Source organism: Gopherus flavomarginatus, chromosome 10 (genome assembly GCF_025201925.1).
Source record: "Gopherus flavomarginatus isolate rGopFla2 chromosome 10, rGopFla2.mat.asm, whole genome shotgun sequence".
NCBI lineage: Eukaryota > Metazoa > Chordata > Testudines > Testudinidae > Gopherus > Gopherus flavomarginatus.
Window position 1 is genome coordinate 70,237,723 of NC_066626.1, and position 23,448 is coordinate 70,261,170.

The 23,448-nt window shown below is 42.5% G+C and overlaps 1 protein-coding gene across 11 annotated transcripts in view; it reads right to left on the reverse strand.

Annotated features, from left to right (window-relative positions):
* KALRN (kalirin RhoGEF kinase) overlaps positions 1 to 23,448 on the reverse strand; it is an 805,383-nt gene that overhangs the window by 70,991 nt on the left and 710,944 nt on the right. For 5 of the 11 annotated variants that reach the window (XM_050916883.1, XM_050916887.1, XM_050916886.1 and 2 more), the window contains exons 35-38: positions 15,067 to 15,350; positions 13,819 to 13,923; positions 8,158 to 8,253; positions 6,265 to 6,395 (exon numbers count right to left, since the gene is read on the reverse strand). In XM_050916883.1, coding sequence (XP_050772840.1) covers positions 6,265 to 6,395; positions 8,158 to 8,253; positions 13,819 to 13,923; positions 15,067 to 15,350 — 616 coding nt within the window. The remainder of the gene's footprint in view (positions 1 to 6,264; positions 6,396 to 8,157; positions 8,254 to 13,818; positions 13,924 to 15,066; positions 15,351 to 23,448) is intronic. The other 6 variants (XM_050916885.1, XM_050916889.1, XM_050916891.1 and 3 more) reach the window with 3 other exon arrangements.

Sequence of the window (23,448 nt, forward strand, 5' to 3'; positions counted from 1 at the left end):
TATGAGGAGAGGGACAGGTGAACAGGCACAAAGTGATCCTCCTGAGGGGTTGGGGGGGGGGGTAGAAGGGGGAAAAAGGAATTTGCTCCTCCTGCAATGGGTGGCCTCATAGCACTGGCTGCTCAAGAGGAAAGCACATGCAGATATTATTCAACCTAGGAGGCTCTGAAAGCTGCCTTGCTGGATGGCCTAGTGACCTTCCCCCTGACAGGTTCAGTGAGCACTGCCTTAGGGGAAAACAAATGCTCCAAGGATTCAGCCACTGGAGGAGAGCAGAAGGCATGGGGGGGCCAGTAGATTCTAGGCCATGACAATCTGTCTTTACTTTTTGACCTGTCATGCTCTTGCTACAATGCTCTCCTAATGGAGGTGGTCTAGAGGGCTCAGACTGACTGTAATTAGGAGGGGACAGTGAAGTGCTGGATGGTTCCAAACCAGATCTCAAGTCACCTAAAGAGGCCACAGAAATTGGAAGTGCCAAACCTGATGGGGCCACTAGGCAACCAACTTCCATAGCCCAGTGTGGGCAGCAAGGTAGGTACTGGAGCAGGCCTGGTCTTCGGCACTGTAAACGTGCTGAGATCATGATGGCTAACTATTTATAAGGAAGGTAGAGAGCTAACTGCAGGGAAAAAAGGAGTGAGGGAGAAAACTTCACAGGTAGCTCTGGCAGGCCATGGGCAGTGAGAAGGAACTGAAAGGGACTGGGTGGTGCTGCCCTTATATAGCCTCAGGAAGGGCAATGAGGAGAGATGGGGTATGTACACCAACCCAGTGGGTATGGCTGCACAACAAAAACAAACCTCACACCTTTCCAGCTTCAGTACGCTGGCTGCATTCACGTTTAAGATGATATGTGCAGCACCCAAAGAACTACACCCTTTTCCAAACAACCGCAACTCCACATATGAGAGGGAGTGCACAGAAGAGATACTACAGCAGTAGCCATTGAATCTCTGTTCAAGTACTTTAAAACCTTGTGGCAGAGGAGTATTTTGTTCCCCTATCCCCTAGAGATCCCTCCCATGAGTAAAGTTCATTTATTCTGGCTTTGCATAGGCTTAAAGAAATTGAGTCTCAAGAAGTGAAAATTAAAGACCAATGCTAGGAGAATGAATCCCATTTCCTTTCCAAAGGACTGATCTCTTATAGTAAATAATGCAGGTGTGGCAGTCAAAGCTTTATGCTTATTTCAAAGCCAGTAATCCTGGGTAACAGTCATCTAAGGAAGCTTCAATGCACACAAACACGCATCTATCAGTCACATACTGTTTTTGCTACAGGACAATTTCAAGAGAGTTATATCTGTCTTACTACAGACAGTCTCCCTCTCAATTACAGAGAGAGTTATTTAGCACTATGAACTAAATTCCATTCAAGTGCAAATTCAATAATGCAATAATGAGACTAACAAGGTAGAGGAATGCTTTCATGCCTAGTGTCACACTGTATACATGAATCAACAGTGATCCACTTGAAATGACAGCTCTGTAGACACTGTGCTATATGGAAGCCCTGGTAAAGACATACAGAAAAGAGGTCTAATGATAAGTATTCTGAAAAGGAAACTGAGATCATGTGGGCTAGCAAGAATTCTGAAGACAAGACATGTTTGGTGATTGGTTAAAACCCCAAAATTTTATAAGACTAAGCCCTAACTGAACGGATACTGTGAGCCAGACTTAACAGATGGGTGAAGTCATTCTGAGCTTGTCTCTCATAACAGAACAGCTGTCAGTATCCTGCAAGATTAAACACTCCACAAACTACTGAGATGAAACAGCAATGATGCCTCCATTTGCCATTTCACACGGAAAAAGCTTCCCTGCCTCCAAAAACATCATGAACTAAGACAAAACATTAAGACAATACCATAGTGATATGTGAGGTACAGAACACCTGTGAGACATAGGAAGGTTGTCACAGTGTGATGGCAATGTTGGCAGCACTCATTCATCCTGTTTAGGCAAAGCAGAGAGGAAACTTTTCTGTAGACCCTCTGCTTCTTGCTTATTTAACAGCAAAATCCAGCCCTTTTGGGCAGGAGCCATGAAGTGGCAGTGGAAATGCCAGCTGCTCATGTGTTCCAAAAACCACTCCGCCACGTTCCATACGTGTGTAACAAACACATGCTGGGCAAACTGCTGTTCCTTTACAAGGTAGTAGCAGGTGTCCCTGGGCAAGCATATGCCCTATGCTGCTATTCCCCTGGCTGACCTACAGGTTCCTGTAAGGAATGTGTTACACCTCCTTTGGCATGGACATACCAACAGATTTACTAAGTGAGAAGGAAACCCTGCACTTATCACTAGGTAGGACTCCTGTCCTGTTGCTATCCAGGAATTCTGGGTGTTGAGGGAAGAATCGCTCCCTATTCTCTCAAGAACATGTCTCTCCATGTACACTTATATTCGTTAATATGGGCAGAATTTGGCCTTAAGCATCCATGAGATCAAAATCACAGACACCAATGGTGCCAGTGCTGCAACGTTCATAGGGGTCTGAGGGCTAGAATTTAAGCAACCTTCAGGATGAACTGTAGCAACCTCTAATGAACGAAGGTGCAGGATCAGTTTTGTCAGCACAGAGATACAAAGCAAAAGGGTATATGTATTCTTGCTTCAGGATCTTAGTTCAGCATCTACACTGTTTAGATTACACTCACTCACTCTATAGAAGACCATATGGCTTCCCCTTGTCCCCATCATTTGGAATAGACATTTGTGTTGAATATCACTTGATACTTTTCTATCCATTGTTTTACTATGTATGACACATGTAATTACTACTTCCAAATTACAGATTATATATAAAAAAAGAGGGACACTGCCAAAGAACAAGTTTCCTTACCTGTGTTTACTGTAGGTTAGCAAAAATGAAGTCATTTACAATGATGTTGTGGGAATACATGCATTTTTCTGTTATAGAAGGTATTTTCTTCTACATGGTATTGGAGGAAGTGTCAAGTGGATGTGGATCGTTTCATCACTTTAAAATAAATGTAAGTATTTGTATATATTGACAACTCCCTCAAAATTTACTCACAGGTATATCACAGCAATCAGAAAATATCCCTTTAATCTGGTAGAAACACTTCAGCAATATCTGCTGGAATAGAGGTGTGACACAGCACCCCATATTCTTCAGTGATATTATTATGACATTATAAGTTAAGTTGCGCCTCAGCTGCACAGCAGGCTATAAAAGGGCTGTGCAGGGACGCAGCCACAGGGGCCTGGAGAGTAGAGGGGAAGAAATTGGGGCATGAATGGCTGCCAGCAGGGAGAGGTGCCTCTTCCTTGGAGCTGCTGCCACATTTTCCCACCAGGAGCAGTTACCGCCATGTAAGGATGGCCTTCTTTTCTTGCCCAGCAGAATTTGGTACTTTAGTGGTGCAGGGGTAGCAAATTCTGAGGGATGGGGGTTTCTGAGCTGCTGCTGGTAAGGAGAGGCTTCTCCCCTGGTCCTGTAGCTGCTGCAGTGAGAGAGGGCAGGGTGTGTGTGTGTGCGCGCGCGCTCCCCCCGCATCATAGCCCTGGGGCAGCCTCCACCCCAAACCCCTCATTCCCAGCTGTAGCCCCAGCCCTAAGTCCTCGCCTCTCCCACACCCCAACCTTCTGCCCCCTCCTGTATCCTGAACTCCTCATTTCACAGCCCCACCCCTGAGCCCACACCCCCTTCATCTTACCCCTCTGCTCGAGCCCTGAGGCCACCCCCCACCTACTCACACGCCAAACCTCTGAACTCCACCCCTGCCACACACCACCTCCATATTGGTGCACATAAAATTAATTCCTCACATGGGATGTAAAAACAAAGGGAACATTGAGAAGGTATTTTATGCAAGGTAAGTCAGATGCGAGGTCACTGCGGATAATCATTCAGCAAATCATAACCTCTTATCTGTATGCATGTATGATTTTTGTATCTGAAGTTATGAATATTGACTATGTATCTGTATTTCAAATGTAGTTACACCTGAGTAACATCCACTAGACAAGACACTTTGTCTTGATCACAGGGGATTTCAGACTGTAAAGTGAGTGCAGCTTGCCCCTTAAGAATTTGCATCCTGCTTGTATCATCTTAGGGTGAGATTCTGCTATTGGATATAAAGTTTAGTTAGCAAATAAACAAAAAATACAAGGTAATCTGCTTTGATCTGTTTGCTATAAAAGATTAAACTATAAAGAGATTTTAAAATGATTAACTTATTTTTGCTTTATCTAAAAAAGTGTGGGAGAATAATAACTCACGGGCAAAAGGCTGTTGCATATTCCTCTCCACATTGTGTGGGGGGGAATTTTATGAGCTTACACTGTACAGTTCCCTGTGCAGCACAAGACAGTATAATTTTGGGTTTATACTCCAGAAGGGATGCGTGCCTAAGGAGCTGGGAGTAGCTTTCCCATGCAGGGGCTGGACAGTCTGCCTGTAAGTGCAGCTGGGTGTGTCCCCACCTATAGGTATTCATAGGCTGGAAGGCTTTGCAGCTTGTCACAGCAGTGCAGTGTAAAAAAGGGAGCCCAGGCTGGTGGGCTAGGGGGCTCAGTGGTACCCCAGTTTTAGGGGATGCCCCCAGCGGAATCTGTCACAAGTGGCTCTCAGCACAGATTAAAGGTGAAAGCACACATGCATGTGTACACACAGGAGATTACCACCTACAGATAGGATTTTGCAAGTAATCTATTGTGTGTTTACTGGGAAATAAGGGTCATCGTTTGAGTTTGGATTTGAGCTCCTTAGTAGGTTATTAAAAACAAGAAACCAAGTGGCACCAGATACAGACCACAGAAACTAAAAAGAATTGGAGAAAGAGAGAGAAGCTGACTGATCCTGAAAGCCACTAGCAGCTGTTTCTAAACATCCTGGAGTAATGGGAATTATTTGGACTGAAAGACACAAAAATACATGCAGTGCACAGCTGCCAAAGCTCTTTCTGCATTTCAAAAGGCCACATGTATAGCTATGTACACAATGGCAAGTTTCTCTGTAGTGGAAGGTTAAGACAAACTTGCAATGGTAAACTAGCAATTCGTTAACCAGACCGATACTGAAACCAAGTATGTGCAATATGGGGCAATCGTAGGAGAAAGATAAGAGTTTATCTCTCAGAGGAGTTCTCTACAGGTAAAGCTGGGTGCTGATCTCGTCCAACCTGCCTCTCTAATCCATTCAAAAATGCATCTTAAAAAAAAAAGAATCACACTTTGTCTGCTATGATGAATACAACAAGCTCCTCACCAAATTGCTTCTCTGGCTTCTGCAAGAAATTCAAGGGACTTATACCAGCTCTCAAAGCCCTATGCCACTTTGCTCCTGCTAGCCTCTCTCAACTACACCTTCCACCTGTCTGGTTTCCTTTCTATGCCTAGGCCCTTTCCCAAGCCAGTCTCCAATTCCTCCACTGACTCACTCCTTAAAACACCTCCACGAGGCCTATACATCCTAGCTTTCCCCTTCCAAATCTAAAGAGCTATGTTAATACTGCTCACGCTGCAAGGTTTCATAATCAAAGCAGCCACATGATCTTATTGTTCTAACCCTTGACTTCCCTTCCCCAACCCTCACTGGGTTTCTCAACCTTACCTCCTGATAAACATACTGTAAGGCATGTCTTAAATTTCAGATAAGCACAGTCAGGGCAGGAGTGTTCTCTTGTCTGTAAATCACATTTCTGGTACTGTATAGATAAAAATGAACATTTATCTAAACTAGCCACCACCCCCTCAGCATGTATATGGAGCTTTACAGAATAAGGCTTTGATGTCAATGCTAAAAAAGGGGATCTCCCTTTTTCACGAGATTAATTACTGTGCAATAATTATCTCCCTGTAAAATCCTAGCAGAGACAAGGTACCTGAAGTTTTTACCTGAAGTGGCTGAGTGAGGTTAATACTTCACTGCCCTGCCTAGGCAGTCACTTCACCTAGTTTACCTTTCAGTTAAGCTACAGAGCCTTGTCTCCACTAGGATTTTACAGCAGGACTGAGAATGGTACTTAACTGGTAACTTTAGTTATCCTACAATAAAGATGCACCATTTCCCCCTCTTCCCTGCAGTACAGGAAAAGGTACTGATCTCTAATTTTTATTATTTTTTTTAATAGAAAGAGAAAACTAGACAAGCATAGAGAATAGAAATCCAGCCTTCAGAATACCAGTCCTGTGCATTCTTCACCAGAGCAGTGTCTCCCTAATTTATAGCTGTGCACACTTCTGTAGGATGTATTTGAGAAATAAAAAGCAGCTAGAAAAAACTTACATCCTGCCTCTCATTGCTTTGGCTTTTTGTTCTTCTTCAAGGTTTCTTGGGGGAGTTGAAGGCGTCATCCCTTCATTTAAACACCCAGTGCCATCTTTTAAGCTTCCTCGATAAGTTCCTCCTTCTAGGGTCTAAAAACCAAAGCATTATAGAACAAATGTTATCCTTGAGCTACAAGGCTAGAGTTACCTTCTGTTGCAATAGTCACCTCGGCAATCGTGAGTAGTGGAAACTGAAAACAGACTCAAATGTTCAGTTATGTCCCCCACTGCCCCGCCTCAGAGGTTTAGTTATATTTCAAGTGGATATAGAAAAAAAAAAAAAAAAAAAAAAAAACAGCCTGAAACCTATAGTCTGATTCACTGCAGCACAGCAGAAAGCATACACCATTAAGCACAGGATGAAAATGTTGGTTATGCTAAAATAAGCATCTCAAAATTATTCAGAGCAATCTTGAAATAGAAAAGTCCCATGGCCCTCCAAAATGTGATAGAAGCATTTAGAATGTTGTTCTGTGGGAGATTAAATGAAGATACCTTCCAGTAAAGTAACATACAAAAAATTGAGACACTGGTCTGAAACCCATTAAATACTACTGAGTTGACTATTTTTTTGGGGGACGGTGGGGGGAGGAAGGAGAGAAGAGAGAATAGATATCCTGCTATGAAACCCTCAAACATAAAAGTGCATATTAACTCTGTTAATCAGCCTGTAATTTAAACCTTTTCAGTAGCTGTGAAATTTCTAGAAGTTCCCCTTCTCTAGTCACAACAAGCCTATTTCATTCTGAAATACCTGTTTCCTTCAAACGCTCAACTTCACCCTCATCCAAGAGCATACAACCCTGAGGACAATACTTTCCCCAACCAGATACTCTCTCTGTGTGCTGAAATCTCAGACTAGAAAGCATTGAAACCAAATTACTACTACTATTGTGGAATCACTTTGCCAGATAAAGCTGGTTCCAGATTCATAGGGATTCCAGCACCGCTTGTTTTATTATTCTCCTCACCCTTAAAATGAGTGCAAGAAAATGAATCTTCACAGGCTCAGCATAGGTCTGCCTCAATTCTGACTTTTTCATTGAGCAAAACTTGTTTAAGCTGTAGCATTTGCCCAACTTGACAGGCCCAGGGATGTTTTACCCTATAGAGGATTGTTTCAAGGAACAATTAAAGGAAGCCAAAATCATCCCTTCCACACTATAAGCAACTGCCCAATAGAAAGAAAATTGTAAATTGCAAACGCATTACAGTAAAATCTAGAATAGATTAAAGCCAGAGGATTTATGGTGTTTTCACCATGGTAGAGATCAGAACAAAAAATGAGAATTTTCCTTTTAATAGCAGAAGAGAGTGACACAGGTGGTGCTTTAATTTCAATAAGGTTCATCACAACTATTATACATTAAGAGGTTAAACAATTTTGCTATTTAGTAGGAATGCAGATTCATTAAAATTTTCAGAGATACTTAAGTCAAGCAATAACAGACAGCTACTTCAGACCTAAACTCTCATGGTAAAAAAAAAAGTTACCAGATGATAAATAAGGCCTTGCCTTCAAAATAGGCCAAATGTTTATGTCTGTCCCGAGGAATGGCTCTTAGACACGAATATATGAAATTCGTCGGTATCATACAGTTCAAAGGCTACACAATGCTTTGAAAATTTAACTCTGACTTTGGTACAACATCTGCACAGAAGCTTGCAACTGCATTTAATTTTAGTTGTGGAGTAACAACTATTCAACTTCTACACTGAACTGGAGAGCCTAAAGGTTAATAAAAAATGCAGCAGGTGCAAAGGAGCAAGGAAATAAAGCAGACTGTTGAACTCATGCTATAGACACAAGTTATGCCTATTCTGTACATAATTTCCAAGACACTACACTTACCAGCTTACTTTTGACCAACTTTTCTATTGCACTGACAAGATCCGCAGCAGTTGGGACATCAGAGGAGCTCTGACGAGCAGCTAGCAAAGAGGAGGACTGCAAGACACCAGTTCGCAAAGGAAAAGCAGGTTAGCAGGATGAGAAGGGGTTAGGAAAGTGACCAAACCAGCAGTCAGCGAGGTAATGTTAGGGACTCAAGCAGGAAGCACATGGGCGCGTGAGGATCACAAGCACGGTGTCAGGTGGCTGACTATCACCAGACTTGCAAAGCACAGAATTAGCACTGGAATTCTGGGTGGCATTTCTGTGCAGGATTAAAAAATTAGTTGCTAAGAAGAACAGGTTAAAAGGGCGACCATATTTCTCAAAGGAAAACAGGGACACTGTGCAGGGCTGGCCCGATCCTCCCCTTAGGACTGGGGCAAGTCATTCGCCCAGCTCCCGTCCCCATGTGAAACTGGGGCTGCTGTTGCTGCTTGCTCAAGCCCTGCCTCCTCCTCTGCGTAAGGCTGGCATTACCACTCACCCCCATTTTCCTCTGCACCCCTCCCCCTTTTTGGGGGGTCAGAAGTAGGCATTTGTCCCGTTTGTTCATGCCAGCTTGACAAATGCCCACTTTCATAATAAAATAAGACAACGAGAGCCAGGACAGGGCTTAAAAAAAAAAAAAAAAAAAAAAAGGACAGTCCCAGCCAGAACAGGACATATGGTCACCCTATAACTTAAAAAAGCAAGTTTCCTTACCCATGTTGCAAGTCACAGGTAGGATTATAATGAATAAACACTTTAAAATTCAGTTTCTTCCTTTCAAGGATCTCAATAGTTTTACATACATTACAAACTGATCTTGCTTACCCAAAGGTAGATAATACTATTCCCTTGATTTTACAAGTGGGAAAGTGAAGGCACACAGGGTTAAACATTTTCAAGAAGTAAATGTGATCAGCACTCCTTGGGAAAACACAAATAAGTCAGGCATCAAGTATCTTGTGTTGGGCATCCAAAAAACTTAGGCAAAGTCAACAACTTGGGCAAGGAATTTAGTCAGTTTCACTTGCTGGTTCTCATACATTAGCACTATTCTGCAACATTTGGGTTGCAAAGAGTTTTTATTTTAAAACTATGATCAGGTCTGTACTACAGGTTCTGCAGGAACAGCTTGCAGGGATGTGAACAAATGCAATCCCTAACCAACATAGCTATGCCAGCAAACTGAGGCAATGTGTATACCCCTCACCCCAAATTTCTGCTGGATGCAACATATGGTGCAGTCATGTGCCCCCCAAACCTTTAAATTGTGGGCCCTCCCCACTCTCAATGGTTATGCGTCACCTCCGCCAGCAAAAGCCCCCAGCATAGATTTAGTTATATTGGCAAAGCTGAACCAACAGCTTGTTCTGCTCAGGTGTGGGGGGAAGAAGAAGGGAAAAAAGAAAGGGCGGGTAACCTTTGCCAACATAAGCCAAGTCCACACTAGAGGTGCTTTGCCAGTACAGTATACCGATGTAGGAATACCTGTAAGATGCTACTACATGGGACCAGGCCTATGAAAGGAAAAGTGCTTTAAAAACACACCTCTATATTCAAAGAAATCTCTCTACAGGTGTTAGCTTTGTATTTGGTCTTACAAAACCCTACCATTTTTTAATTTGGGTTCCCAAAGTTCAGCACCTAAATCTGTATTTAGCATCTGCACTTTTTTTGTTTAAAGTGCTCTAATTGTCAATCGTGATGAGCACAATCAATAGGTGCTATGAACCTCCAGCACCCTGAAGACAAACTCGCCTATGTGAGAAGAGTCAGGTGGATAGAAGAGATCTATACTAGCTCATCTGAAAATACATTTATCCTGTACTGAAGACGACAAGTGATGACTGCATCTCTGTGCCCCTATAATAGGCTCTGTGCAATGTGCATGCTTTAATGGCAGCCAGCTATAAAGATTCAGCTGCCTTTATAATCTATCCCATTAGAATTATAAAAGGCTTATTTATCTCCTCAGTCACTTAGTGAAGGGTTGCAGCTTTTTTTTGGGGGGGGGGGGAAGAAAGAAGGGTATTGCTTCAATGAAGTCACTACTCAAGTTCTTAATCTCCAGTGTGCACTCATTAGAAGCGTTGGTGAATGAGACCCAAGAGAAGTGACATTAGAGATTAGGCATGTGGCCATCTCAGACAGACAGACTATTGTGTTGGCCAGAAAACTGACAGGGGACTGCTTACTACTGTTGAATGATACAGCAGTGGGGAAAGGGGGCAGAGCAGACTCATCCTACTCACTTTTCTTGAGGCAGTTCAGAAAATGCAAACATACTGCCAGTCTCTTTTGTAATTTTGCATCTAGTTAACAGCTCTAATTAAAACAAAAAAATTACAGATAATCAGGTTGTTAATTTACCATTCAACAGAGGAATTAGCTTCTGAACCAGAATGTAATCTTTAAATTCTTATTCAAGATTACATGCAGCTATTGCAGCAGGAGAGGCATCTCTAGCAAAAACAAGATTGACAAGCAGGGTTCTGAAGAGAGAAAATAGCTGGATGTTTAAGCCACCATTTTCAAACGTAGATGCCTAAGTAAGTGGGTCTGATTTTCAGGAGGTGCTCAATGCCATAGCTCCCATCCAACACTAGCTGAAATAAGTCAGCAACATAGGTACCTCAATGGTGATTTGGATGCTTAATATTGAGCACTTATGTTTTTTGCATTTATACTATTTTAATCTTCAAACTACTGTGGGGGGGGAGGGGAGGGAAGCCAAAGCTGGGGGGAGGGGGAAAGATGTAGCATTGGAGGTGGGGCAGAGAAGAGAATGTGTGTCAGTACTGGAACTTTTAAATGGTTTCATAAGAAAGTTTTGATGTGGAATAAAAAAATTAAATGCACAAGTCTTCCAGCTGCAAATTAAAGTAAAGTAAACTAGATTCTCTTTAAGTACAGTGGGTGTTTATAGGGACAAATGCATATGGGGAAATTCGAACACCACTTTCAAGTGGTGTTCCTCATTTTGGTAATCAAGGGCCTCACAAATCAGCATGTGCAGACTCTCAATATTCCAGTTAGAGAACAGAATGGAGCTAGTCACTGACTGTTCCTCCAGCCAAACCAAAAAAGTTAAAGAAAAAAATATTCCTTTTAAACCAAAAAACATTTTAGAAAAATTTTTTCATTGCAAAACCAAAAGGAAAGAGTTTAATTGAATAAAATGTTTGAATGTCATTTTAAAACGAAGTGTTAATTTGAGAATACTCTGTTTCAAGAACATCAATACATTTTGTTTTGATATGTCTGAAGCTTTTCCCTTCCATCCCCCTCAATTTTTTGGCTGAAACTCTTCATTGAATTTACAAACTAGTTGTGATGCCCTGAAAAGTGTGACTTTGGCAAGTTTGCTATTTGTTAAGAATAAGTGTGGCCAGCTCTAATAGGGAAGTATTATTATTCTTATTTTACAGATGGACAACTGAGGCCCAGAGTCTAAGGAATTTGCTCAAGAAGTCTGTGGAGGAGCAAGGAACTGAATCCAAGTCTCCCAAGTTCCACATGAGCGTTCTATCCACCAGACCATCCTTCCTCTCATAAAAGACAGGACCTCAATGCAGAGTAAAGTCATCTTTGTCAGGCAAGTCAGAGGCACAGTTTCAAGTGAGTGGAGAAGGCCCATACCAGGCTGTTTACATAAGGATGAATGTTTGAAAGTGAGTGCATCAACTCACCCCGCAACCTGCATTTTAAAATACCTAGTTCTGGATCTGTGCTCAAAAGTTAGAATACAAGCCAAGTCTGATAGTTATTCTCCTCTGGGATGGGGGAAGTAATCAGGATGCCAAAAGGCTCTGTAAAGTTTATCTATATGGGGAAGAAAACTGATTAGTTCATCAGTATTGAGTGTTAGAGGATCATGCATGTACCATAGCCACTCAAATCTCCTGGCATGTTAAACATCAGAAGTGGTGACCAGAGGCATGAGACAGATTAAACAATCTAAATTCTGCAGGCAATTAGCCAGGAATCAGACCAACACCATACTGGTATGGATCCAAAGCTTTGCTCCCCACATCCCCTCTCCAGCCAGCCAGCAGTACATGCAATACATAGAATCAAGGGCCCAGGACTCCCAGCTGCTGCCTGCTGGTCTTGCTGCCATCACCCAGTGTTGTAACAGAAGCTGACAGATGAGGAGTGCCCCTGAATCCACTCTGTATCACTCTGATCCAGGGGTCCACACACTGGCTAGCTCACAGAGACTTGCTGCTCACTGCCGTTTCTGAAGCTCCTAACCTGCCATAATCCTCCCCAGAACCAGCAAGTTTTGGGGACGACTTCCTGATCTCTCCCATTTTTGCCTCTTTGCACACAGAAACTAACTGGATCTTGAGGGGAGGGAGGTGTAGTGTAGTGGTAAAACAGATGCCATGATGAAAGAAAGGAAGCAGCTAACAGGAAAACAGATTTGTATGAGTTGAGAGAGCAAGGAAAAAAAAAATATGTAGACAAGACCGACAACCAGGGCAATTAACTGAACTCAAAGCAGATCCATGGATCAAATATACAGGCTAAAGTGTCCCTTCACTCCAAAGCAAAATGAAATAATCCAAGGATTCATTTTATACAGCACTACGCCATTCATCACAGCAGAATGCCTCCTGCAGCCTCTCTGTCATATGCAGCTAAACGGCACTAGCAATAAGTAAACCACCAAAAAAGCCATAGAGCTCACTTTCCAAAACACAGGCACCTTAATATCGACATTGGGTGGTTAAATGGACATTCAGGCACCAAAACAGTAATCTGGGTGCTTGAGAGTCCAGGTGTCTAGTCAAAGATGCCCAAGCTGAGCCCCGAAAGTAGCAGAAATACAGATAACACAATAGAAGAGAAAAGCCTATTGACAAGTAGCCTACCAGCATGATGCACAAGCATGGGAAAGAATGGAAGATTCCTAGGACTTTGAGCACCTGAGTTGTTAGCATTCTTTTTGTGGTTTTTTTTGGGGGGTGGGGGGGTGTCAGGGAAGTGAGAGTACTCCCAGCGGTCTCTGGAGAGACCCAACAACTACTACTTTGAACTTGTATAGCACTTTTCATTTTTAAGTTCCAAAGCAGTTTAGAATGGTGCATAAGGACCTTTCTCCCCATTTCACGGATAGCAAAGCTGAGGCACAGAGAAGTGAAGTGACTTACCTGAGGTCACACTGGAAGACACTGCAGGACATGGATTAGTGCCCCGGTCTCTTGACTCCCAGTCAGTTTCCTTTCTAGATCTCATGCATTTGATATGTCTGCTCTATTCACTGGGTCCTAAACAGTCACCAACCAGCACGTGCATTGCTATTGCCAGATACCAAGGGCACTTGTGAAACATGAATATCTATATTCTTGAGTACTTATTACATAAATTCCAAAGTTATAGACATCCTGAACCCACAAAACAAAGAAGTGTCCTTATGCACCAAAGCAAAGACTACAAGGTTGGATTGCTCAACAGGCACCATTTTCTTAAAAGCTATTCAGTGAACGATTCTGAACAGCCACACAAGAAAATTGTCCTCGGTAACCTGACTGACCCATGTATACTGGAAGAATTATTCACTATTAATAAAGTAATTAAATGAATAAAGCATAGTCATTTGGGGAACACAACTAGCCAGCAAACTCCTACCATCTCATCCTGCGTAGGGTCATTGTCAAAAATCTTCATAGGAGGAGGAAGTGGTGTGTGGGATTCTTCATCTGGCTCATCTTCTCCCCAGCCCTTCTTACTCTTCTGAAAGCAAGATCATCATTAGACACAAAAATGCTGGTAATATGAACACACCACTTCAGAGCCTAGCTAGCTACCTCTATGCTTATTTCTAATACAATAGCTGTATCAACACTGATACAGGGCAGGGAGGATTATGGATAAGTCTGGATGCCATGACAAAGGAAAGTCATTTTGTGTGTGTGTGTGTGTGTGTGTGTGTGTGTGTGTGTGTGTGTGTGTGTGTGTGTGTGTGTGTGTTTTACACTATTGAGAAGAAGTCAGGGACAATATACTCTTCCAAAGCAAGTTGTTGAAAGCCATTAAATAATAGTTAATGAGACACTTAAAAATCTTCCTATTTATGCTATTGCCTGACAGAGGCCACATCCAATTTAGATTAATAAAAGGTAACGTAAAGCTTTGAGTTTAGCATCTCCCCATGCATTCAAATAGTGCAACCTTCATGTTCTGTTCAACTTTCACACTAGAGCTGCTGACCGGATGGATCGCGAAGTAACAAATTCTAGTCAGAGTGACACACAGGGTAACTATGGCCATTATTGCTACAGACAAATATATTTAACCTCAAAAAATGTTAGTATGGCTTACAAAAGTTAGTGTTTTCCTTTAATAGAAAAGAATCTCAGTTTAAAACTAAATATAGGTATCAGCATAAATTGTTAATCATTGCTCAAGAATGACTACTGTGCAGTTTAACGTGGAATATCTTGTTTAGCAATTCAATTGAAACAAACACCAAATATCCTGATGTACAATAATTTTGAAATTCTTAGCTCTAATTAATGCTAGATATTCAAAATGGCAGGATCATATCTATCGCACCAATATACATCAATTTTGTTTTAGTTTTTCTGAAGTGATATCAGATCTTTCGTACTCACGCTGTAGTTTTCCTGTAAGCACAAAAGGAGGTTCACCACCACTCCCATTCAGCCCCCCACCTAATTTAGCACACTTTTAAAAGTGAAAGTAAATAACAAGGCACCATTATTCCAGAATAAGAGTATGTACACACAGTTACTCAGGAACAGTTATTCCTGACTATGCGTAGACGAGTCGAGTCCTTATTTTGAATTGACAGACAGACATCACTGAATGCTCTGCCCAATACACAGTCTCATCTACATTACTGTTAATACATACTTCATCTGCACTGTCCCCTTGAGGAGTGGTCTCATCTCCAGGCTTCGGTGAACCCAGGTCAAAGCTTTTCCTGCCATCTCGCACTTTCTTCTGTTTTTTGATGTTACTCTCAGCCTTCCCACTGTTCAGCCGACGCACAGGACTGGTTAGCCATTTTTTCAGTGTGTTGGTTGAACGCTTTGGGCCAGGAGAGCTCTGGATTGAGTTAAGGGATGACTGAGGCTGCAAGTTGGCCACTGATTCTGACTTGCCTCCATTTTCATTGGAAGAGACTGAATATGCATCTGAAGGAAACAAAACAGATAACTGATGACATTGCCTGCTGGCTTTCTGGGACTACCCTAGATTAGAAGGTACCATGTTACAGTGCATGTGGATTTGTGCAAAGCAGAACAAAATAAAGATGTTTTGAAAGAATCTGTCAAGTGTGAACAAGTCAGTGTTTTCTTCAGAAATGAATTCTACAGCAGAACCCTCTTCACTGCATATTTGATGGAAAAATAAGATGGTTAAGATTCCTCTAAATCCTATACTCTTCTCATTTCCCTCCATATTACCTGTGTTTGTGAAACAGCGCACACACAAAAAAGTAAACTAGATTTTCTCAGTTCCTACCCCAGACTCCACTGAAGTGAGAGCAAGGCACAAAATAGCTATAGCAATAGGGAATACCAAAGCTCGGCCAGCCATCAGCACCTAGTCAGTTTGTTCCATTGTGTTTCAACTACTGCCTGGAAACCTAAGTGATCACATGTAAGCACTGTGTCTCTTCTGATAGCTGTGCATGCTAGCTCCTTGCAATAAGTGGGAAAGTAAAGTACAGCTTAGAGAACGGCTTCAAAAGTCATTCCTGACAGGATCCTCTTTTTGCAGGTTCCCTCCTCCTGCTCAGTAAGTGATGCCCTTGATCTGAGTGAAGCCCTTGCACCTTTCATCCGGATCAGTAGTGGCTGGCTCTAGATTCAAAGTGAATCCTGCTGTGCAAAACTGACATCTTTAGATCTGGCAAAAGGTAAATGTCACTCCATTTATTTCAAAGCATTGAATTCTATTTCAGAAAATTAGGATTAGGAATTTTGTACAGATTCCACTTGGGTAAGTGGATTGTGTTTTCAGGACAGCAGGGGTTATATGTACTGTATCTTTTAAAGACTGGCAAGCAGCCAGGCATAGGGCAGCCCGGGAAAGTAGTTGACAGATGCTCTACAGCCAAAGGGAGACTCAGGGTTTGGGGATAATACAGTGTTCCTTCAGTGTACAGAAGGAGAGTACTCTGACATTGCCTGATGAAATGAGCCAGAATTACTGAAGTTGAACGGAAAGCATAGGCTCCCATTCTCCAGTGTGCCAGGTCTGCTTCTCCCAGTGCAGACTTAGGCCTTGGCTACACTCACACTTTACAGCGCTGCAACTGGGGTGTGAAAAAACACCCCCCTGAGCGCTGCAAGATACAGCACTGTAAAGCGTCAGTGTAATCAGGGCAGCAGCGCTGGGAGCACGGCTCCCAGCGCTGCACGCTACACCCGTAAGGGATGTGGTTTACATGCAGCGCTGGGAGAGCTCTCTCTCAGCGCTGCCGCTCCGACTACATTCACACTTCAAAGTGCTGCCGCGGCAGCGCTCCTGCAGCGCTGCCGGGGCAGCGCTTTGAAATTCCAAATGTAGCCATACCCTTAGAAAACTGGGCAGAAGGGACAGCACCTAGCATATGGGGATCCTGGGGTGGCATAAAACCATTGCAGAAGCTCCTGTATTATCTTGTCTTCCCTACCCCACAAACAGTGCATAGTAAACAGACAGGGAATAGAGCAGTGGTCCCCAACCTTTTCGTCTGGTGGGTGCCAGATGAAGGACCACTGCAGTGGTGGAGCACCTGCTGAAATGCCGAATTTCTGCCGGGATGCCTCTCGATGACGCCGCTTGCCGTCGACAAGCGATGTCATCAAGAGGCGTCCTCGCCAAAATGCTGCTGAAATTCAGCAGCATTTCGGCGGGTGCTCTCCTGGGGTCCAGGACACGGGCACATTAAGATGCCCCTGCAGGCACCATGGCACCTGTGGGCACTGTGTTGGGGACCACTGAAATAGAGTATGTGGATGGGCTGGGTTTAGTGTGCAGGTGCTGGATGTGGTGGTGGGCTATAACATACAGGAGGTCAAACTAGATTATCTGGTGATCCCCTCTGGCCTTAAATCTTTGGCTCTCTCCCTCTCTATACCCCTGCAATTCCAAGCTGCCTGAAGGCTGTTGACATCTGACAAAAATAGAGTCCTAGCTTGTACCAGGTGACTGGTGCAGCACTTGATGGCTCTAGGATCGGTTGGCACTCAAAACTGACTTAATGGCTCTGTGAATCAGTAACACTGCTCTACAGCCAAAATGCTTCTGAAATAAATGGAGTCCAACTTTACTAATTCTGGGTCACTGAGAACGAAAATGATGCTTAAAATTGTTGATTGGCTCTAGTTTTCAAGATATGCTATTGGGTCAGTATATGCGACCCTTGACTTGGGAATGGTGGAGGATAAGTGAGTTATAAAGGGAAGGGATCTCAATTTAAACCAGAAATGAATAAAATACATCTTTGACTGGATCTATGAATAAATCTACGACTGGGTTTGGACAGTACTTGCTTTTTAGGCAAAACAATGAATGACGCAATCTGAAGCCGGTATTGCATCATACATGATATGAATTGCATCATGTTATTCCTAGAAGTCATGGATGATGTAATCATAATGAAGCTGACATCACTCTGTTGAACAAATTGCCCTATATCATACAGTGTCCTGCTCTCTTATTTGTCAGTGTTTGATTTTGCAAAGGGACACATTTCTGTTTAGCCAAAGCGAGCAGAGATGCCTCGTACTTGTGTGAACAGTGCAGATAACTTCTGCTATGTTTGTGGTGAAATGACTTTTGCATCACAAAAGCGCAGTATAACCACTATGGCTAAGAAAGCCTATCACCTTTCTTTTGGCTGCAGAATTGGAGATCAGGACAAGAGGTGGGCCCCACACATATGCTGCAACACTTGTGCAACAAATCTTGGCCAATGGTTGAACAGGAAAAGGAAAAAGGAAATCTATGCCTTTTGCAGTGCCAGTGATTTGGAGAGAGCCAACATATCATACCAGCAATTGTTACTTCTGCATGGTGCCTCCAGTTGGGAAAGGTGTGTCAAAGAAGAAAAAGTGGACTGTGCATTATCCAAACATTCCATCAGCTATATGCCCAGTATCCCACGGAGAAGGACTGCCGGTTCCTGAGGCACCAGAATCATTCTCACTTGAGTCAGATGAGGAAGAGGATGAAACTTCTGGTCCTGAACCATCAATGTCACAGGACCCACATTTTCTCCCATCCTCCTCCTCTGAACCACACCTCCTAACACAAGGTGAACTGAATGACCTTGTCAGGGATTTGGAACTACCCAAGAGTAAGGCAGAGCTGTTGGGCTCCAGACTACAGCAGTGGAATCTCCTGGCAGCCTATCAGGGCAAATGGAGCCCATCAATGCTTGCAGACTATTGCTGGACAGTGACAAGAGATGCTCCATTTAATGAATACAAGAGACAAGCCAAGAAGCTCCGAGTAGACACTGAATAGGACTAAACTATGTACATAATAGCTTTTTGCCTTTTGTTTCATAATACATTTTATTTCTATACCCCTTCTGCTGATTTTTAAAGTGTTACATAAACAGGACAGGTGAAATATCATCATGTAAAGCAACCATAAACACATGAAGAGACCTAGGTTTACAATTTATGATTAAAACTCTACTATCTACACAATATACATAGACATAAAATGTAAAAACTTAAATATCTTAGAAACAGTAGCCAATCAGTTGTTTTAATTGTCATATTTGAATTCAGCACATCAAAATACATAATAAATATCACATTTTATCTCTGAAGCAGACGACTTCTCAAAAATTGTAGACCAGTGTAATAGGATGACGGACCCTTTACCTCCCAGGCGGACAGTTCAAATCCAGCCCAGGTCAATAAGGACTAAAAGTCCACATCTTGACCATTCAGCAGATGGTGTAAAAGGAGATCTGACTGGTACTCAGTAAATGGTTTTGCACACCACTAAAACCACAACCACATTTGGCATCCTCTCTGGCAGGCAAAGTAGCAAGACTGAATTACATGCATCCAGAGAATTGTGAAAACTGTCCTCTCCTCAAGCTAATTCTACAAGAGGCACCCACTGTTGGGAGTGGGCAGTGGGGGAAAAGACAGATGGAAAAGGCTGATTAGGTTATGGGGAACCCATTCCAATGGGAGCTCATTGCACAGCACATTTTGCTGTCAGAATGCTCTTTTCCTTTAATTTCATCTCATGTGTTCTACAGCACTGGAGACTTAAAATTTCACTTGCCCCACAGGAGTTTCCTGCCTATAGCATGAATTCCATGGCATAACACTGATTTCCAACAAAACATTTTTCCTTTCAGGACAAGTTCGTCTTACCTGTTCCATTTATTGTTTTGCTTTCTTAACGTCAGAGAGTCGTGTTCTGACAAATTGTGATTATACAGCAATGAATTCAAACGGGTAGCGATCACCGGATTTATATATCCTCCCAGCAGTGCCCCTCAGTAAGAAGTAGATTCAAGATGGCTGATCTTCTGGGGGAGTTTGTTTTGGATCATAATGTTACTTTGAATGCAAGATACGGGTTTCTTTTAATGTGTGTCTGTACATACTAACCAGACATTTGCTGTTAACACCCTGTCCCCCTAGCCCTCCAACAAGCATAGTACCCTGTGGCCTTGAATACCCTGCAAATGGGGCTAGCCCCTGATGTGTGCACAGTACATGTTTAAATTGAGAAACAAAAGAATCCACTCTCCATGGCTGCCAAAGTGGCACCTTCCATAAGCCCATGAACAAGTTTTGTACATGTCAGTAACTTTCAAAAGTTATTTTAACTGCTAGAATAGCTAGTCTGTGCAAAGATAGCTTCCTGGAAACAGATGGGTGTTCAGTTTCAAAGTGGAACATTTCAGTAAGAGAGAGACTTTGCTGAGTGAAGAGATGTGGAAAGTGTGCATTCCACAGCTAACATGCAGGGAGTTTAAACTGAAGTGGGAAAGGAACTTGTGTCCTGCATGTTGCTCAAAAGTGCAAAGTTACCATTCTAAAACCTTGAATTTTGCTGACAAAACAGGGTATGCTGATAAAGTTTGGCTTTCAAAGGAACATGTGAGTCATGTGAATGGAAAGTGTCTGAAGCCTATCAGACAGCAGATAAGCTAGCCACTGAAAACAGCTCTGTAAGCCTCTCTCCTACCTATTTAGCATTAGTTAACACAAAAGAGGCTGAAAATAAAATCAATAGTAACTGACTGAAACTATGCATTTTCATAGATAAGGCTGGTTCTTTGAACCTAAGAAGGAACACAGTCAAAGCTGGTGGGCTAAAACCCCAACCTTCTCCCCCCTCCCACCTTTGGAACAATACATTCCCAAAGGTCTGCCTATCATCTAACCATTTTCAAACTAGTTCTTCCTTTTGCCACTCCAGCAGAAAAGTGATCGGGGCATTCTTAATGTTTGAGGAGCCAAACTTAGCTTCTCTTAGCCAATTGCAAACTAAGTAATCCCCTATGTTGTTCATAAATTAATTCTAAACATGCAGGTACAATGCTTTGTTTTGTGACCTGGAATTGTAAAATAGTAACCCTCTCCCTCCAAAGAGGCTCCCTGTGCTGGCAAAAATACTGCTACTATATAAACTTGGACCAAATCGGTTAAACCAGGAAAGATAGCAGAATTGGGCTAATTTGAGTATCTTTACTTGGGCAACTATCCTACTGTGGTCAATGAAGATTCTGCCCTCGTGATGACTAAAGAATGTGACAATTAGCCAAACTTGGTTCCAAAACTGAATTTACAGGGGTATTTAACCATTCTCTAGACAAGGAGCCATCCATACGTGTGTATTTATTACATACAGTGTTTACTGGTATCCAATTTACCCTTGGACAGTAAAAAACAAAATGCTACCATATGATCCATAGATACACCGGAATAACTATACATCATAAATCACGGCTATAGAAGGGCCACGGTTGCCTCTTCAGCACCTGCTCACAGCTAAGTACCATTGTTATGGCTTGCCTCAGTTTCCCTCCTCCCCCGCCATGCTGTAACAATTAAGCCAAGGAAGAGAAGTCAAACACACTACGCTATGGCAGTATACCTCCCTTCAGTATAGCCTTCTGAAAGGAGCACTGGTACAATTGTTTAAAAGGCTCTTTCCTCAGAGCCTAGATAAAGTGCAAGAATCCCAAAATAAAATTTAACACACAAAACAAAATGCCACCAAAACTACTCTTTAGTTTCCAGTCACAGCTCCTTCTACTTTAAGTCTCCTCCAATGCCTTGAGAGTTCTGCAGACTTTGCCCTGCTTATTCAAGGTCTCTCCCAGGCCTCCCTGACTGGGGAACTTTTGCCTAGTTCAGGCTTCCTGGGAGCTTCCTTTCTCCTTGGGAGCTGTCAGAGTTCCTTAGCCTTTTATTAAGTCTAGTTGCTTTCCCTGTCTAATTAACTGCCTTCCAGTTATTCAGTGAACTAAGTACTCCCAGGTGAACCTGGGTTACCTCCGACCCCCTTGTGGAGCCTGTCAGAGGTAGGCTGGGCTCTGACTCTGTGTGTATGTGTCCCAGTCCTCCAGGTTTGTCCTGGAGTCTCCAGGACTTAAAGATTAATGTGTCATTAAAGACTGCTGTGTGATGAAACGTCCAGAAATATGCCCAATCAAAACTGGCAACCCTATAGAGGGTCTGAAAAGTGACTTTGGGTGCCTCGCTATTTAAACATCCAGTTTACCAAATCTTTTTACAGTGCTGTGATATTCAGATTATTCATGACTTTCTGCTCTCAGAAAGTTAGGCCCTTTGAAAGTGCATTAAACTGAGCATCCAACTCACTGATCACTCTTGGGAGTTTCTGGAGACTTTATCAAAACGTTCAAACCAGGTCAGATATCCCTATGGGGGAAAAAAATCAAGTCAATTATTTTTTAGACTTATCCATGGATTTCTTCAGTCTGATGTCTTCAAATAGATTGAAATTCAGACAGCAAGAGGTATCAAGTCGACAGCAAGGATTTGCTACGACTCTCTTCCAGTTAGAAAACTACTGGAGTGGATGTGCGTTAGAAGCAATTTGGTTAAGATGATCCAGGGTGAAGTGTGGAAAGGATACAGTCACCATTTCCTGTTACCCGGAATGACTGACTGACTAACTTTTAGCCTCACTCCAAGGGAGGGATAGCGCAGTGGTTTGAGCACTGGCCTGCTAAACCCAGGGTTGAGAGTTCAATCCTGGAGGGAGCCGTTTAGGTAGCAGGGGCAAAAAATTGGTCTTGCTGTGAAGGCAGAGGACTGGACTCAATGACTTTTCAAGATTCCTTCCAGTTTTATGAGAAAAAATTATATATAAATATATGGAGATATACCTAAGGGCAGACTGCAGGAACAAGAAGTTTTTCTGGAACAGCTGCAGAGTATAGCAAGCAAGCGAGTATATCCATGTATATCAATGTCACCACTATGCCAGAACAGAACTTTTTAGATGTTTACCTGGTAAACCAAAAGGTCTACATTGGGTTCAGTAGACGAACATGGCTGGATAAGTTTCCTGCCCAAACCACTCAGAGAAAAAAATTGGAATATCTGAGGGCTTTTCTACTTGAACATGGATGCTGCTGACTCACATTAACAGGTCTTTAAATGCTCTTTGATCTGGTCTTGTTTCAAAAAGATTAGATCAAAGCCCATTAGCAGATTGTTAGTGTGCGTCAGCAGGTACAGATGGTCAGTTAAGGGATGGCAACCTAGTATGAAGTAGATACACAACCCAGATTGCCAGGAGCAAAAAATTTCATTTTGATAAGCCCTAAGGCACCTCTAAACAAGTCTCTAAGAAACCAGTTGTTTGGTAGCATGACAATACCAGATAGTCACAGTCAGAATAAAAAGCCTTAACATTTTAAAAAGTTTTGCACTGCTAAATTAGTGAACTTGTTTATTCTTGTTGCTAAAATGAACCATCTCCTAGATTTAAGGCTATTACTTGGAAAGAGGCCATTTAAATACAACATTCTGAATGAAAAAAAAAAAGTTAAATTTCTGATGATTCAGAGTTTTGAATGCATAGCCCTTGTAACATTTTAAAGAGAGACTGTGGTGCCAGGTGACCGGTGTAAGCCATTTCAATTTAACATACCCATCCCCTACACAGTATGAACTAGAAGAATGTGATGACATTATGTTATAAATATTGGATTCAGCATTAGAGGCACTAGTCTCTCCAAGGAGGTGCTCAAAAGACATCTCACAACAATCAAGTTACAGGAAG